This window comes from Schistocerca americana, chromosome 2 (genome assembly GCF_021461395.2).
Source record: "Schistocerca americana isolate TAMUIC-IGC-003095 chromosome 2, iqSchAmer2.1, whole genome shotgun sequence".
NCBI lineage: Eukaryota > Metazoa > Arthropoda > Insecta > Orthoptera > Acrididae > Schistocerca > Schistocerca americana.
Window position 1 is genome coordinate 200,981,936 of NC_060120.1, and position 19,305 is coordinate 201,001,240.

Consider the following 19,305-nt stretch of genomic DNA (forward strand, 5'->3'; position numbering starts at 1 on the left):
ATATTTCTGACACACTAGAATAAAAATTGCTGGTCATTTCATTCACATGAATTGCATCTTTCGTTTTTTAATCAGACTGAAGTAACAAAATCAAAGTAACTTATTCCTGAGAGAGAACGCTCTTATACGTAAATAACATCAAATATTGTAGAAGATATTTCTTTTAGGTGAATAATAAAGAAGCAGATTGTGTTACAAACTCGAAGATGAAAAAAAGAAAAATTAGTAGCGTGTACCAGGGCACGAACCTACTTCCTTCAACTCTGTAACTGCACGTCTGTAACCATAAGGCTACCAGAATATATACAACTGCCGTAATTGTTATCTTTAACTGATATTTATTGTAATGTATCATACCAAGTGTGACTTTTTTATGATAAATCTTCAATGTCTATTGCTCTGAAACGGCATACTGTCATAGCATGAGAGTTATAATATAGAAAAAATAAAATACGATGAAATCCAGTATGGAGTCCTCAAAGTAGCGAGTGGGGGGCATCAGGTGACGCGAACGCCAGCCGAACACCGAATGCCGGTTGTAGCTTCCTATTTTGGCCCATCCTCGCCTCTGCTCATAGCACCTCCCTCCCGCCGCAGGATGGAGTGACGTCATGCGGCGTGACGGGCCGGCACCACGTTTGAAACTAACGCCGTATTTCCTTTCTCTCGATACCTTCTGCTCGCCCTCTGTAGTAAAGGAATCAACGATCAACTTGAACGGATGTCTTGTGACGTCCGCCCAGACCAAACGCAACGAACTATACCGAAAAAAAGAAAGATGGATAGAGCGTCTCCCATGTAAGCGGCACACATTTTCAACTTTCCCCGTTGATGTATATCAACGCCTGTCGATAGCTTAGGGTCCTGATTTACTTATGATTGAATGTTACTTTATCTGACTCAGTGCATAATATTACATGGCAAGGGTGGTAATACCAACAAGTAAAAATGCGCGAATACGTCAAAGTGTTTTGATTGTAATGTCTTTAAAGATGCCCGCGACTTATTCGCGTTTTTTGTTCTATAAATAAAATGTCGAGTGGCGAAGGCCCCTCAGCGTGTGGACCTGATCGCTTGGTGCAAGTCTTTTTGAGGTGACGCAAATTCGGCGCCTTGCGCGTCGGTGAGGATGAAATAGTGATGACGAAGACGACACAAACACCCAGTCAATGAGCTGAGAAAATCTTCTACCCAGCCGGTAACCGAACCATGGTCCCTCGGCACGACAAGCCGGCGCGCTTTTGTGCAATTATAGGAACATTTCTCATTCTAGTTCACCATAGTGAAGAGATGCATGCAAGAAGTACGTCTGCGTAATCCACACATCATGCTAATTACTTTCTTTTGTGAAATGAATAGTTTTAAGTGAGGAGTTACCCATAATATTTTTGTACACATATCTCTATCTCTATCTCTATCACTATCTCTCTCTCTCTCTCACTCTCTCTTTATGTATGTGTGTGTGTTTGTGCTTTGGGGGGAGGGAGGAGTGGTTGCAGATGAAACGATTGGGGAAGAGAGGGAATGGGAGATGGGAACGCGGGAGGAGAAAGTGATAACGCGAGACTGTATTTCACTTTTTAAATTAATACCGTCACTTCCCTTCACCCCCTCCAGTTTTCACCCCACAAGACAGAATGAAATAAACAGTAATTAATGTTAAACAGACATGGCGTGTTCGCAATGTGGTCATCTATAATACAGAATTATACAGGATGGCCCATTGATCGTGACCGGGCCAAATATCTCACGAAATAAGCGTCAAACGAAAAAACTACAAAGAACGAAACGTGTCTAGCTTGATGGGGGAAAACCAGATGGCGCTATGACTGGCCCGCTAGATGGCGCTGTCATAGGTCAAACGGATATCAACTGCGTTTTTTAAATAGGAACCCCCATTTTTATTACATAATCGTGTAGTACGTAAAGAAATATGAATTTTTTAGTTGGAGCACTTTTTTCGCTTTGTGATAGATGGCGTTGTAATAGTCACATACATATGACTCACAATTTTAGACGAACAGCTGGTAACAGGTAGGTTTTTTAAATTAAAATACAGAACGTATGTACGTTTGAAAATTTTATTGCTGGCCGGTGTGGCCGTGCAGTTCTAGGCGCTTCAGTCTGGAACCCCGTGACCGCTACGGTAGCAGGTTCGAATCCTACCTCGGGCATGTAGGTGTGTTACGTCCTTAGGATGGTTAGGTTTATGTAGTTCTAAGTTCTAGGGGACTGATGGCCACAGATGGTAAGTCCCATAGTGCTCAGAGCCATTAGAACCATTAGAACATTTTATTTCGGTTGTTCCAATGTGATACATGTACCTTTTTGAACTTATCATTTCTGAGATCGCATGCTGTTACAGCGTGATTATCTGTAAATACCACATTAATGCAATAAATGCTCAAAATGATGTCCGTCAACCTCAATGCATTTGACAATACGTGTAACAACAATCCTCTCAACAGTGAGTAGTTCGCCATCCGTAATGTTCGCACATGCATTGACAATGCGCTGACGAATGTTGTCAGGCGTTGTCGGTGGATCACGATAACAAATATCCTTCAACTTTCCCCACAGAAAGGAATCCGGGGACGTCCGATCCGGTGAATGTGCGGGCCATGGTATGGTGCTTCGACGACCAATTCACCTGTCATGAAATATGCTTTTCAATACCGCTTCAACCGCACGCAAACTATGTGCCAGACATCCATCATGTTGGAAGTACATCGCCATTCTGTCAGGCGGTGAAACATCTTGTAGTAACATCGGTAGGACTTTACATACGAAATCAGCATACATTGCACCATTTAGATTGCCATCGATAAAATGGGGGCCAATTATCCTTCCTCCCATAATGCCGCACCATACATTAACCCGCCAAGGTCGCTGATGTTCATCTGTCGCAGCCACCGTGGATTTTCCGTTGCCCAATAGTGCATATTATGCCGGTTTACGTTACCGCTGTCGGTGAATGACGCTTCGTCGCTAAATAGAATGCGTGCAAAAAATCTGTCAGCGTCCTGTAATTTCTCTTGTGCCCAGTGGCAGTACTGCACACGACCTTCAAAGTCGTCTCCATGCAATTCCTGGTGCATAGAAATACGGTACGGGTTCTCAACACCGACATTTTTGAGATTCCCGATTCTCGCGCAATTTGTCTGCTACTGATGTGCGGATTAGCCGCGACAGCAGCTAAAACACCTACTTGGCCATCATCATTTGTTGCAGGTTGCGGTTGACGTTTCACATATGGCTGAACACTTCCTGTTTCCTTAAATAACGAAACTGTCCGTCGAACGGTCCGGACACTTGGATGATGTCGTCCAGGATATCGAGCAGCATACACGGCACACGCCCGTTGGGCATTTTAATCCCAATAGCCGTACATCAACACGATATCGACCTTTTCCGCAATTGGTAAACGGTCCATTTTAATATGGGTAATGAATCACGAAGCAAATACCGTCCGCACTGGCGAAATGTTACGTGATACCACGTACTTATACGTTTGTGACTATTACAGTGTCATTTATCACAAAGCGAAAAAAGTGGCCAACTAAAACATTCATATTTCTTTACGTACTACACGAATATGTAATAAAAATGCGGGTTCCTATTTTAAAAAAAACGCAATTCATATCCGTTTAGCCCGGACCGCGCGACTGCTACGGTCGCAGGTTCTAATCCTGTCTCGGGCATGGATGTGTGTGATGTCCTTAGGTTAGTTAGGTTTAAGTGGTTCTAAGTTCTAGGGGACTGATGACCACGTCCCATAGTGCTGAGAGCCATTTGAACCATTTTTGATATCCGTTTGACCTATGGCAGCGCCATCTGGTTTCCCCCGTAAAGCTAGATGAGTTTCGTTCTCTGCAGTTTTTTCGTTTGATGCTTATTTCGTGAGATATTTGGCCCGGTCACTATCAATGGACCACCCTGTAGATGTTGGATTACTATACGACTTAAACGGTCACACAATCCCCGTTGCAGGTTGGTTATTTAATTGCTTCCAAAGGCGAGAAAAATTTGATTTTCAGTATTTTATATAATTACTGACCCAATCTACAAATTTTGAAAAGCTGTCTTAATCTACTTATTAAGACTTACATTCTTACATTATAGGTTGAACACAGCAAAGTCGCATCTGTGTGTCTGTCTTGAGTCAGCCCAATGGGTGGCGCTCAAATTATCAGGACTATATTCACCATGTGTTTGGTTAACGACATGCAACTTACGCTAAATTTAATTTCAAACCATTTCGTAGTTTTGGTTTTGACTTTTCCGTTAATCCGTGTGTGAATTATCGGAAACTAATAAAACAAACATAAATATGATGTTTCGTCATCAACCATAAAGCTGTTACATGTTTAACGCCAAATGTTTAACACAGTAACTTCTCTGTAAAGTAAACAGCCGTTTGAAAGTGTTTTACCCACCGGATATCGATTCTTGAAATAATTCGGCGCGTGGGTTACTGGTAGTTACTAAGTGGCGTACTAGTTCGTTAACATGGAGGACAAATACACTGCTTACTGAATACGAAATTCTTGTATTCGAAATATGAAACACCGTATCGTTTCATGAATCCGGTTTCGTTGTATTATCCCAGACAAAATGTGTTGTTAAGCAAAAAGAAAGAAGTTCCAAAGAGGAGCGTGCTCTGCTGTTACTGCTGCTGTTGCTGTTACTTCGTTTCTCAACTAACAGCGCAGCTGCTATGGACTCTCCGTCAGTATGAAAGCCAGAAAAGCTGTGTCTTTCGAAAGCAAAGATGTTTTCCTGCTGGCGCAATCTGTGGCACAGTCGCGGTTCGGACACTCAACAGATGTACACACGTAACTCTAAGTTGTGTCACATATGACAGCGGCCCTGTTTTCAACTGTTCTGCGACACCCTCCCACCCCCTCCCCACTCCCGTTATCTGCGTCAGCCAATGAGACTCACTTTCCTTCCGAGTGCCTAGTCGCGAGCTGCTGTTACAAAACTGACACGGCGTTCTGCTGCAGCTGAGCATTCCGTTTGCTGTTGCCGCGACGACAGGACACGAGGTGTGTTGTCAGCTTGTTTCGAGGTAAGCCGGTGGACAGGGGTATCTGCGAAACTATAAGTAAGCAGTTATAATGGATACGGACACCAGGCGTAATGCCCTAGGTTAGAGTTCTCTGCTGTCACATTCATCCCAGAGTCTTGGGTGTGCGTGGCTGTTCGAAACAATGCCACTGCAATATAACTATGTGACAAACGCTGTTTACGTATAATTAGCGGGCAAGGAAACTTGTTAACGTATTTGAATAAAAATATAAATGTTCGTTTGTTCAAAATCATAAATCTCCGGAGGTTTTTCGCAGATTGGTCTGAACTTTTGACACAAGGTTGCACTCCAATAAACCTTTTCCCAAATATGTATAATATATAAATGACGTGTAATATATAAAGGGGAAATGTTATTACTAAAATATCGAAAAATTCTTAACCGATTTCTCCATAAAACGCTAATGAACATTTTTAGGGACGTAGGCTATATACTGTAATGTACCGAATATATAAGTTGATATGTAATATATATAAAGGTGAAATATTGTCACCAAATATCTCAAACTACTCGACTGATTTCTTTCAGACTATTACAGTAACGTGTAAAAAAATCTGAAATAAACCGGTCGAGTACTTCGATATCAACACGGAAATGCTGTTGCGAAAGAGGAAAATTGTATTAATGGCTTATCAGCTTAAGTTTAGAGTACTGGCCGGCCGGGGTGGCCGAGCGGTTCTAGGCGCTACAGTCTGGAACCACGCGATCGCTACGATCGCAGGTTCGAAACCTGTCTCGGGCACAGATGTGTGTGATGTCCTTAGGTTAGTTAGGTTTAAATAGTTCTAAGTTCTAAGGGACTGATGACCTTAGCAGTTAAGTCCCATAGTGCTCAGAGCCATTTTAGAGTACTGCTAGAGAGTCTGAGTTTGCAGTAACGATAAACAAGACTCAGGGTCAGAGAGAAGGGGAAAGAGATGGACGGAGGGTTAGGAGCAAACGGACTTAAAAAGTGGATAGGACGGCTTGGACAGAGAAAAGGTGGAGAAGATGGACAATGAAAGAGAAGATTGTCGTAGAAAGGGGGAAAAGAGGAGGAAGAGGAGATGACAACGATGACGAAGAGGATGATGGTGATAAGGAGAATGGTGATGATTATGCACGATGAGAGGGGGGTAGGAGGTTTGACAGAGAGAGAGAGAGAGAGAGAGAGAGAGAGAGAGAGAGAGAGAGAGAGAGAGAGAGAGAAGGGGGGGGGGGATGTTGAAGAGATGGACAGAGACCGGGTGCTCTCTTTTCTTCTTTCATTTCCATTCAGACAGGCTAAGCCGCAGCAACACGTAGCTGGGAACAGGTAGTAATGAAAATAAATTTCGTAAATGAGTCTGTGATCATTGTGCATATTTTCTGAATGTGGCTGTCTACATTGATTAATATTTATCTTCATTTATTACGTTGTTTTGGCTACTGCCTTCAACGGATCAAAACGTAGAGCACGTAAAATAAGGTTGAGTGTCAGTATCACTAACATCCATCTGTAAGTTGGCACACCGATTGCGTGTTGGTTTTAGTGATACTGACAGTGAACCCTGTTTCACACGTTCTAAGTTTTGATCTGATGATGGCAGTAGCCAAAATGACTTTGTAGGTGAAAACAAATATTAAGTGATGCAGACAGCCGGCCGGAGTGGCCGAGCGGTTCTAGGCGCTTCAGTCTGGAACCGCGCGATCGCTACGGTCACAGGTTCGAATCCTGCCTCGGGCATGGATGTGTGTGATGTCCTTAGCTTGGTTAGGTTTAAGTAGTTCTAAGTTCTAGGGTACTGATGACCTCAGATGTTGAGTCCCATAGTGCTCAGAGCCATTTGAACCATTTTTTTGATGCAGACAATTTTATTCACAAAATAACAAAATAGCTGACTGCACTGTGAATCAGAGTCAAGAAGTAAATGAACTTTGTCGCACAATTGAGTAGTCTAGGAAGTCACGGTATGATCTGCTCAGATCGTGTCATAACGGTTATGGCCTATACAAACGCTGCCATTAATATTCCTTGCATAAAGTTCTGAAACTAATACCGAGTATTATAAATACGTTGTACCTTAATGGCCATGAATCCAAATTGAGATATGTGGGTCAGTCAAAGTAATGCCTACTATTATTTGTTTTTATTTTACAAGAAAAGTAAATGCCATAAATGAGACATGTACAACGTTCACGTTTAGTTTAGCATTTTAAAAACAATTACCCCCTTTTTCTCTTGTTTTCTCTCTTTGAAACAAGTGCTCTGAAAATCGTGGTCTTGCTTCTTCAGCTAGGTTAAAAAATTTGTCTCCAGACATAATTTCCACCAAAAGTGCTCTCTCTCAAAACTAAAGCACTGCAACAGATTGGATACAGTTGTGTGCCTTGCCTTTTGTTCTGATCGGTCAAGGTTTTCGTTACCTAGCGTGCACAAAACTTTACGTAGCCCAGTCTTTCCAATAACGGTCACCACACTGCCTTTACCGATGGAATATGGCGGGCACAAATCATCTGTTATCCTAAGGCAACGACTATTTAGGTTTTTTTTCGTAATTTTGCGTAAAAATATTTTTTCGGACAACTGTTGGGGAAACTGAAACCTTGCAGAAATTTTTGGGGATGAAAATTTCGATACCGGCGAAATTGGGGAAGTATTTTATCTCCCTAACCTTACTATTAATGCCATCTGATATTTTAGTTTAAACAAATCATACTCAATTTTCTAGATATTCACTAACTGTCGCTCTCTCTTCAGATCAATTGATATACCTTTCCATCTGTGTTGGACTTTGGGCTCACAGCGGTGATACCTCTCCGTGAGGTCACTATGACGTGTATATGCCGAGTTTCAACCGTTTGGGACGTCTGTCGACTTGCGTGGTCTTATCGAATCCTGAGGAGACGACGTATTGTATGTAGTTGTTTTTGTTGAAGCTTCGAATTTATGGGTTTGGTATTATAAGGTATGTCCTATGAATATGTGTTATCTATTGAGGAGCTCTTGAAAAGACGTGGGTATTGGTGTGATTTATTATAATTAAATATGAGGTAATAACGTGCGGTTAAGAGCCATCTGGCACGGATCGATCTTGTGAGTTCACACTAGCGTAGTGGATAGATGTCAAGTTGTGAAGTGAGATATAGGTGGCTAATGCAAAATAGAGAGAACAATGAAAAAAAGCATGAGGTAAATAAATGTGACGCCCTAGTGAAGATTTTTTCTGCTCTGGATACTGATTTTATTTACAAATCGAAAATTTTAGTTTATGTACGGTAATTTTTTGATATGCACGATAATTTTACTGCTCTGAACTCACAATTCCACGTCTTCAAGCAGCCAACACTGATAACAAATAGTTGTTTAAAGGAACAGATAAGTTTGAGGTATTTGGGGAACAGATGGCGAAATAATATTTTGAGGCATTTTTTTCTGTTGCGCGGGAATTTCGAAAACCCTAACTGAATAATCTGTCCTGAGCTTAATTTGGCCGACACGCTGGATGTCGGGTGAAGTCCCTGCAGTCGCTAGCCGCTCTGCGTTGCGTCATCCGACTGTTTACCCTTCGAGGTTCTCTCTGTTGATGGAAGCCATCGTCTAACGGTGCTGAAGTCGGCCGTGGCAAATCCATACAGCGTCTTGAACATTTCATGAATGCGATTTGGTGTTTCATCTTCTGCTGTAAGGAGATTCAATTAGAGAGTGCTGTCTTATACGTACGTTAATGTGGGCCATTTTCTGTACTTAGACTGTCCTGTCATCTGGCGTAGGAAATGTCACTAGATTAACTGCAGAAGCACGCTAAACTGAGTACTACCATTTAACGAAGGAGAAAAAAGATGAGGTATTACTACGTGACATGATCTCCTACCAAACGATTCCGTTGGTTACGTTAATAGTACGTTAATAGAATCAGTCGCAAGTAAAACAGATGATTAACTACAAAAAGGAAAATAAATTCATGTAACACAATGTAGGCATATGACTGCAAGATCTGATAGCTTGGATTTATTTTTCAAAGAATGAAAACTGAGATAAAAATTACTGCAGTTTGAAGACAATGCTTATGCTCAAACGGCTCGTGTCGTTGCTGAAATTGTGTCCGGTGTTTGTTGACTCCTCTGTGTAGTACTTTCGCTAGGGATGGTGGTTGCCGCTGAAATAACCGAGTTTAGGTTATATCGATTTTTCCACGCCAGTTTAACCCGATTGTTAAAGCCACTCAAAATAATCGGCATCTGAAATAACCAATTTTCAGTTTTCATTTTTAATATTTTTGTGGGATCTAAAATTTAAAAACCTCTCACACTGGCCTGATTTAGCTTCACTGATCAGGATAGTAAAAAAAACATGCGTATATTAAGGGCATTTTCATTCACAAAGCAGGCTTATCACATTCACACAGTTCAGTACTGTTCTATCCTGATTAAATTGAGCTTAACTTAAATTCCATAAGGCAGTGAAGCAATTTCGAAGTCTCGGTGCGACGAAAATTGTCAGTCGATCTCCTGAAAACATTTGTAATAATTATTAACTTTCGGTGATCACATGGGGAAGACCGGAGATCTGCTGGTAAGACCGTGTTAGCCTATTTAATGAAAGTAATAAGCTGGATATCTTGAGCATACAAAACGGCAGGTTCGACTAGTGTAAATCAGACGTTCCCCACTGATCCCGTGCAACACAGCGTAGCAAGCAGACACTGTCAATCATAATCAGTTAACTAATACGCGAACACACTTTAGTTCATGTATTAAATTCCTTCTCATACAGAATCTCATCAAGATGGCGACTAGCTCAACAATACATACATATACATCTTTGTTCTCTCACGGCTAATCGGCAAGATCTCCTTCATTCTTCTTATAAGAGAAAACATAGATAGCAGAGAAGCTATTCCATGGAGTAAATGCACGCTCCAAGGAATAATAGGGCTTGAAACTACTTTGCATTGATAATCATCGTATATTAAAGTTTAGGAATCGGTAAGATAAGAAGAGATATTTCGAGATATGTACTGAGTTATATAATTTATAAAAAAATTCTGAAAATATCGCGGAGAGACCGCTGCAAGAGACATTACAATTTCCTATACCTATGATATACGTAGAAACCGAACAAAGACAACTGGTAAGTGGTTGAAGCTATAAAACGTCACCAACATTGATTTTAATTGTTTGAAACTTTGCTCGCAAATCATGTTGTCACAAGGGATCATATTAGTATCTGGGCCTCACGAATAGTCAGTGCTTAAGTGTGAAATCCGAGGTTGCAGAACTCTATTTTTCGTGTTAATTTGTCCGTTTTCAAGGGCTACAGGCAGATAAAGGCACATTATGTCGACACCGGTAGCAGATCAGCTACTTTCTATTTTTATTGCGTGTTCCTCTTCTTCTTCTTGTTTCGAATGGGCCTGCTTCGGACTACGCTTGTTCAGCTGTTTGGTTTTGATCTTTGCCCAGTACTGTCGCATCTTCTGTAGGTGTAACTCCTTCCTTTCTTCTGTCCAGGGGGTAGCTTTTCTTCGAGGCTTTTCCTGAAATCCTCGGGCGTCCTTCAGGGTGTGTGTCTCACAGACTGTCTGTTCTGGAGATCAGTTATTCCTAGTTCTTTAATGGCCTTCTCAGTTTCTGTCAGCCAAGCGGTGCGAACCTTCTTGTTTTTCCAGAAGGTGAGCAGACGGTTGGTCAATCTGTTTGGAGGCAATCTTGCGACATGGTCATAGAAAGCTACCCTTCTTTTTCCTGCACAGTCAGAGAGCATCTCGATATGTTCGTAGAGCTCAGTTATGCCGCCTTCTGAATTCCCCAGCTTCTTCTAACAGGCCTAGGATCTTCCTTAGCATTCTCCTCTCTCTCTGACTTCCAATTTCTCCATCAGACCTCTCCGGTTTATAGAAAGACATCCCATGGTATAGAGGACTTCTGGTCGTATGAGTGATGTATAGTGCTTAAGTTTCAGGTTGCGTGACAGACATTTCTTGTTGTAGGTGTTCATAGTGAGAGGATAGGCTAGTTCTAACTTGTTGACTCTCATGAATAAGACGTTTTTTCTGATAAGTTGGGTTCAATCTATTCGCCGTGATACTTAAATTTCTTAGTCCTTTTGATATTTACCTGGTCTAGTAACATCACTTTGTTAGCTTCTTTGATGTTGGTGAAGAACTCTGTTTTCTTCAGCGACACTTGAAGATACACTTTGGCTCCCTGTTTTCTGAGGCAGTTTACCTACATTGTTGCCATTTCAAGAGAATCAGTAATCAGTGCCATGTCGTCTGCAAAAGCCAGGCAATCTATAATCAGTCCTTCGTTCTTACGGCCCAGGTAGGCACCGCTCTGGACACCCAAATTGATCAGTTCTTTGCACCATTCTCTAACAACGTTTTCGAGGACACAGTTGAAGAGAAGAGGGGAGAGTCCATCCCCTTGTCTCACTCCAGTTTTTATCTCGAAGCTTTCTGAGATCTCACCTCTAAATTTGACCACTGAATGGGTGTTTGTCAAGGTTTCTACAATGAGCCTGCGGGTTTTGTTGTCTAGTCCTAATTCCGGAAGTATTTTGTTAAGCGTTTCTCTATCAACAGAGTCGTAGGCCTTCTTGATATCAACAGATGTGACAACCACTTTGCGGTTTCTCAACTTGGAGTATGCAAGTACAGTTTTAAGGTTGTGGATCTGTTCAGCACAGGATCTGGTTTTCCTGAAGCCTCCCTGATATTCTCCTAGTTGACTTTCCAGTTGATCTTCTGCCCTTGTTAATAGTGCCTTCTAGAGAATCATGTATGTTGCCGGGACAAGAGAAATTCCACGGTAGTTGATCAGATCAGTAACATCTTCCTTTTTGTGAAGGGGATGGATCAGAGCCGTATTCCAATCAGGTGGTAATTTCTTTGTTTCCCAGATGTTCTGGATGATCTCGGTGAGCTTGCCCATGGCATTACTTGCAGCACATTTCCAGAGTTCAGCAATGATAGAGTCCTCTCCAGCTGCCTTATTATTCTTGAGAAGTTGAATGATTTGTCGAACTTCTTCCAATGAAGGAGGCAGTGAGTCTGGGTTTGGTGTGGTTTGTTTGTAGTTGAAGTCTTTACTGGGTGGAGCACAGTTGAGTAGGTTTTTAAAGTACTGAGCTAAGAGGTGGCAGTTGTCCTTGTCGTTAAAAACTAGTTTGCCCTGTGAGTCTCTAAAGTGGAGGCTTGGTGGATTGTATTTTTTGAGTGTCTGCTAGAAGGTTCTATAGAAATCTCTTCAGTTATTCTTAGCAAAGTTCTCTTCGATTTGGGTTAGTTGGTTTTGTGTGAAGGTCCGTTTGGTTCCTCGAAGTATCTTAGCTGTTAGCCTTCTTTGTTTCAAAAAATTTTTCCCAATTTATCTTCGTTTTCTTACAATTCGACTTCCCCCAGAATGTCTGTCTTCGGGCTATTGCATTGTCACAGTCTTCATTCCACCACGATTGCTTCCTTCTTCTTGTGAAGGAGGCGAGTTCATTGGCCGTCTTCACAAGAGTCTCCTTCAGTTGGTCCCAGCTGTTGAAATCTGTACTGTTCAGTCTCTGGCTTAATTTTTGACCTTTCTTAAGTCGCTCTATGTCAAATATCACAATCTTGGGGGTTTTGTGTACTCTAGTGTTTCTAGGCTGGAGTCTTATTTTGATCTTTGAGAGGTAGTGGTCTGAGTCCAGATTGGACTTCTCAATCTTCTCAATACCTCCACTTTTTGTATTTCCTTTTGAGATTTTCTTGAAATAGCTACATGATCTATCTGGAATTCACCCAAGTTGGTGTTAAGTGAAATCTAGGTCTTCTGTTTCCTTGGCAGGTGTTTGAAGGCTGTAGACTTCATGACCAACCCAAAAGTCCTACAGAGATCCACCAATCGTTCCCCATTGCGGTTAGTTCTCATATGTGCTGGATAGTTGCCCTCTATATTTCTGTGTTTTTTCTCTCTTCCCAGTTGGGCATTGACGTCATCAGGCAGTATGACGGTGTGTGTCTGGAATTTTTTTATTGCGTGTTATGAATGAATAATTAAGTTTTTAATTTATTGCTGTTGCTATAATTTCCGTCCTCTTATTTCACAGAAATGAGAGACAAATCTTCAATCTTTCGAAGGAAATGAAGCATTGTAATTCATTGTTACGTCACTTCGTAAAAATATTTCTAGAGCAGGGTTGGTGCCATATTGCAATAAGTCTACGTCCGGCGACCACAGCAAGGAACTAACGTACACGCCAGGTGGGGCCAAGTCTTGCACACTACACGTAGACTCGTACCTTACGTCACGACACACGAAAATGGGGACGTTGTCTCATCAGTAGTGTAGCCATTCTTATTTCACGTGTCTGTTGACCGTTTCTGCCGGCATTTTTATTAAAATATCACTGATCCCTTTTCCTCTTCTCTGTAACAGCACAATACTTCAAAATAGCGCAAATTTTACTAATAAAAATTCTTTATAAGAAAGGTATGTTTAAAAACAAATAGCACTTTTGATATTCCAGCTTTATACTCGGGTATTATCCGGCCTGTGTGGCCGAGCGGTTCTAGGCGCTTCAGTCTGGAACCGTGCTCCCGCTACGGTCGCAGGCTCGAATCCTGCCTCGGGCATGGATGTGTGTGATGTCCTTAGGTTAGTTAGGTTTAAGTGGTTCTAAGTTCTAGGGGACTGATGACCTCAGATGTTATATCCCATAGTGCTCAGAGCCATTTGAACCGTTTCTACTCGGTTATTTGCAAAAATAAAAACACCTCTTGTAATAGAGACCAAACAAGTACCAAAAAATCCTGGTTGTTCGGAACTAAAATACCATTCATAACCAACCTCTATCATGAGGAGCGCGTTTTGCGGTATAGAAAGCCATAACTATGCAGGCATCAGAGTTTCATCATATTCTTGGAAGTGGCACCGATTGAGGCCAGTTTAAATCAACACTAGTGAACCATGCTGCTAAATTTTAAGTACGGTAACTGGAACGTTAATGCTGTCAGTTCCTTTATTGTTGGTGTACTGTAGTCCAATTCCGCGTCATTTTCGTCATCGTTTTGATTTTTTGTGTGTTATTATTTTTCTTCCTATCATTCTTTTCTCGTTTGGAATCTACTCGTCTGTAATATGCAACCAAGTGCCATTCAGGAGTGCTCATCGGTGGTAACGCGGCATCCCGTGTAGTCAGAGTGACGATGGTTTCAGGTAACCATGTCAGCGAAAAATTGGTTTGCTTTCACCGCTGAATTTTTGCTGCGGAGGATGGCTATACAGACAAGCATATTATGAAACCTTTCTGTCTTATTTGCTCGTATGCGTTAGCCCTAAACACTGTGAACAAAGTAATCGTGATTTTAATTCTGCTGAAGATTGTTGATAGCCATTTTCTGGAAAACATTGCATGTGACGAGGTTGTGGTTAGGTCAGGACATGAGTTCAAATTCAGGGACACAAAACGCGTTTGCGTTTCGGTTATAACCGAACGGTAGCTGTCGGCGGAGGTGGCAACACTGTAGCGGCAAGTGACTACATCAACTATCAAGTAACTTTAATCGGACTATAGGGCTAGTAGCCATGAGGGTGTTGTTTCGTGATTAACACGTGGGTGCCGTTGATTGTCTGACTCCGTAGGGAAATGTATAGCATTGTTGCTAAACTGATCTTGGCTGTTTTCAAGAGCAATTGTTGTTCTTAGAAATTTTTTCCATTCCGACGTCTTATTTTAATTATTGCAAACAATCTTATAAGCTGGGCATCCACAGCTAAGATAATTATACGTACCGAAAGGAATATTGAAACAAATTTAAATTACTGAGGTGCTGAAATGCTGACAAAATTCATCGAGAGTCCAATTTGCCGCTGTTACGGCGCCAAGTCAGCGCCAGCACTCCCATAGGGAACAACAGAGAAGAGACGGCTGTGAGAAGAGATCAGCCAATCGTACGCTAACGGACCTCCCTCCAGGACGACAACGTGACAGCAGAGGCCCCCAGGTGCAGAGGACATAAGCGCCGCACCCAAATGGTGGCTGGCCACTTCGATAGCAGCTTCAACGTTCACCAATTCGTTAGCTATCTCTATGTAACACAGACTTGTGTTTGTCTACTCTGAGCCGCGCGGGATTAGCCGAGCGGTCTCGGCGCTGCAGTCATGGACTGTGCGGCTGCTCCCGGCGGAGGTTCGAGTCCTCCCTCGGGCATGGGTGTGTGTGTGTTTGTCCTTAGGATAATTTAGTTTAATTAATGTGTAAGCTTAGGGACTGATGACCTTAGCAGTTAAGTCCCATAAGATAACACACTCATTTCTTTTGTCTATTCTGAAGATGACTGATTCTTTCGCAAGTCGCCCTTTGTTTGCAATACATATCAAAGTTAAGTAATTTTAATTGTCTTTTTGTAATAAAACTAATTAATACGAGTTGTTTGTTTGTCTAGCGAACGGAGTATGCAAGATTCCTAGACAAAATAGTCCCGGTTTCACTGTAGTCGCTCAGAGACTGGTACAACAGATTCAGGCACATGCTCAGGTGTATTTCTGGTTAAACATTTTTATACATAACTTTTAAAAACTGTACTACTGACTTGTTCAGGGATCTTAATACTAAAAATTAAAATTTTAGCTAGCGAATTAATAAAAAAAGGTTTGAGTCGCTATCATAAAATTACTTAAAAGATCTGATGTCCCATGTTATCTAAATGGCTTAATGCGTTCTTTTTAATATAATTGTAGGGTGGAGCCCCTCCACGCCTACACTGGCATGATGGCCAACACAAAAGGTCTACTGCCACCGCTGCATATTGGTTACTTTTCACGAGTTGAGGTCTCGCAGAATGTGGGTTCCGCGATGTTTGCGTACGTCTGGTTATGTTTAACCATTAATAAGCACGCATCTGGAGACAGATTAGGTCGAAATTTGAACGAACGGTAGCGGTTTGAAGGGCAGAGGGGAAAAAAGTTGCAAAGGAAGGGTCATGGGAAAGAAACCTCTGCGATAGTTGGGTCGGACTGTAAGAACAGTAGCGGTTTCCTTGGTGCCTGCGACAGGTCATGCAAGGGTGGGCTTTGTTAGTAGTGGGTATGATGCAGGCGGATACCTTTGACGTTGGGCAGCTGGGTGCCGGTGTTGGCTTGTAGATCAGCGTCAGCATACCTGTAATAGTTAGGTTCATCATTGTTTCGTGTCCGATAGGTCATGTAATGGATTCACAATGTTGGGTAGTGCTGGCGGTTTGTTTCTGAGTTAGTGTGCGAGCTTGTCGGCTTCCCTGCTGTAGCCTGTTGGTCGGCTTTAATAGCAGCTGGCATATGCAGTCAATGTTGCTAATTTGCAGGAGGAGGAGGAGGATATTAGTGTTTAACGTCCCGTCGACAACGAGGTCATTAGAGACGGAGCGCAAGCTCGGGTGAGGGAAGGATGGGGAAGGAAATCGGCCGTGCCCTTTCAAAGGAACCATCCCGACATTTGCCTGAAGCGATTTAGGAAAATCACGGAAAACCTAAATCAGGATGGCCGGAGACGGGATTGAACCGTCGTCCTCCCGAATGCGAGTCCAGTGTGCTAACCACTGCGCCACCTCGCTCGGTGATTTGCAGGAGCTTGCCGGTATCGCTTGTGTGTTTATGACTGTCTCCCATTGTGACAAAATGAGTGTATTATCAGAAATGGTGTGTTCCTTAAATGAAAGTATGTCAGGAGAAATTTCTCCCCTCCTAAATAATACGATGGAAACAAGATCTAAGGACGGCATTTAGGAAAGTACTCCTCTAAATGTGTGCACGGAATGAACATTCATCCCACATAATAGTAAGGTCCTCAGAAGTAGCTTCGTGGCTAAAGGACGACTTAGCCACTGTCACGAAAGTGCGGAGACCAGCCATCAGCAGACCAATAATGACAGTAAACCGGAGTGGTGCACCGATGGCAACGAGACTGCGAGGCACGCGCGAGAAAACTGGCTTACAGAGTAGATGAAGTTTACTAATGTTACTGCTGCTTGTCTTCGTGTTTCACAAACCCAATCGTGGCGAGCGGGGTCCCCGAATCTCTCCCCGATCGAGAACGTTCGGAGCATTACGGGCAGGGCCCTTCAACCAGCCAGTTGGACATAATTTGGCATGATACCCTCAGGAGGAGATCCAACAACTGTGTCAATGCCAAGCCGAATAAAGCATAAAGCCCAGAAGTGGACCAGCGCGATGTTGACTTACTCAACCTGTCAAGGTATTTCTCTTCGACAAATCATGCAGATTTTCTGAAATTGTAATCATTTGTCTTGAAGGTGCACGGCACATCTACAGATTTCTGTCCCATTCGGATAATTCCTTCGTAGTGCGTCGTTTTTTCTTTTTTTTTATTGGAGAAAATATTGGGTCGTATGAGTGAAACGGAGCACATACTTTGTACTCGGAATTTCGGAGAATATTCTCAGGTTCACATGAATAAAGTGAGTCGGTGAATATACTTCACCCGACAACGTTCTCAGCGTGAGTAAAGAGGTGGGGGAAGTTGCTCAAAACAAGAATTCCTCTGATTTAGTATGAATAAATGGTTCAAATGGCTCTGAGCACTATGGGACTTAACATCTATGGTCATCAGTCCCCTAGAACTTAGAACTACTTAAACCTAACTAACCTAAGGACATCACACAACACCCAGTCATCACGAGGCAGAGAAAATCCCTGACCACGCAGTTTAGTATGAATAAAACTAGAGGAGCTTCTCACAAGCGGAGAATATTATCCGTTTTTCAAAAGTGAGCTGTGTAGCTTACTTTGAGCCGAGGAACTCCTGTTGAAGTTGAGTTTTACCAAGTTCATTTTAGTAAGAATGGAAGAATTTTTGTTGCTTGGAAAGCAAAACGGATATGTAGCCCAAAGAAGTACTGAAAAGATTAACTTCAGTTTATAAGGGTTTAAAAAGCGTTATTTCCCTCCTGAAAATCACGGCAACATTGGAAACGAAGTGAAAATCAAAGCATTTTGTTGCTATTTAGTAGACCCCAAGTTTTCAGACTGATGAACGAGAAGACTGAAGTATTCACCAGACAACTCTCACTGACATTTTTAAATATTCATTACCAGGTTTCTCGTAGCATAAATCTAATATTTTATTACGTTAGAAATAACTAGACGGATCAAAAATTCAGTAATTGGTTTATTACAAACCTAGCGGTCTGTTCCTAGTAACGAAACGCACGGGTGACCGCTTACGTACTCGAAGCGCGAGCGGACCACGCGTCACATTTAAACTCAAATTAATCGTGTCATCTACTCTTAATCTTAAGTTCGCATAATGTGTTCATCTGACTTAATAAAAGTTTCCCGTATGTCGAAAATGAGACAACATCGCAAGAGAATGCTTTTTCGTAAACTGTCCATAATCACCTTAATTTGTTGGCGGACATAAAGGTAAAATCGAAACATTGTGCAACCCTTCCAGAACAAATTGATGTTTGTACACTGAACAGTTTGCCTGTTTGAGCGAGCTGAACGAAATGTAACATTACGTGTGTGTTCTGTGTCGGACACGGCAGACGAGCACACTCTGAACCTCCTCGAAGAGGAGAGGAGGTGGTGAGAAGGAACTCCCTCGTCAGAGAATATTCTTTGAATTTGTTATTCGTACGACATTGAGAACTTTCTCAGACAATGTTATTTTGCTCTGGGAAACTTCACCGGAGAAGATTCTTTTTTATTTTTTTATTATTTTTTTTATTCTTAAGACCATTCTGTCCACTTCACTGTGTACATACAATATATAGAAAGGAAAGATAGAACTCTTTCAGGAACAAAAAGAATGTACGGCCTTGCAGTTATCACTTTGTTTGGCCTTCGCGATGTACCTGACTAATGTTCTCTTTGTTCAGGGCTGAAGGTCAACTGAAGACGCCATGGAGGACCCTCAGCTGTTCAGCGAGTACGGCGGCGCCTACAGGCGTCTGGCGGCGCAGCTGCTGGATGAGGTGTGGCCCAGCCTCAGCTGGCCCGACTCGCCGCAGCCGGTGCTCGAGGTCGGCTGCGGGCCGGGAATCCTCACCAGAGAGGTACGCTATGCAGCCGGGACAAAATGTCGTGCCGTATGACCCAAGCAGAGGCCTGCGCCCTGTTGCAATCTAATTAATGATCCGACATCTCGTACCAGACCTAGTAGATCTACCAAACTGTGGGGATGTGGGTTGCTACATACCACCTGTTGCCCGAATAGTCAAACATATTTTTATGGAATTAAGATCAGACCAGTAGAGTTGCTGTAATGAGCCCGAGTGTCA

General features: G+C 42.3%; 1 protein-coding gene across 2 annotated transcripts in view; it reads left to right on the top strand.

The window, feature by feature from the left end:
- Positions 1-4,954: 4,954 nt before the first annotated feature.
- Positions 4,955-19,305, top strand: part of LOC124596048 (juvenile hormone acid O-methyltransferase-like) — an 80,347-nt gene continuing 65,996 nt past the window's right edge. The window contains exons 1-2 of one of the 2 annotated variants that reach the window (XM_047135021.1): positions 4,955-5,071; positions 18,904-19,080. In XM_047135021.1, coding sequence (XP_046990977.1) covers positions 18,928-19,080 — 153 coding nt within the window. In that variant the 5' untranslated portion in view covers positions 4,955-5,071; positions 18,904-18,927. The remainder of the gene's footprint in view (positions 5,072-18,903; positions 19,081-19,305) is intronic. The other variant, XM_047135022.1, reaches the window with a different exon arrangement.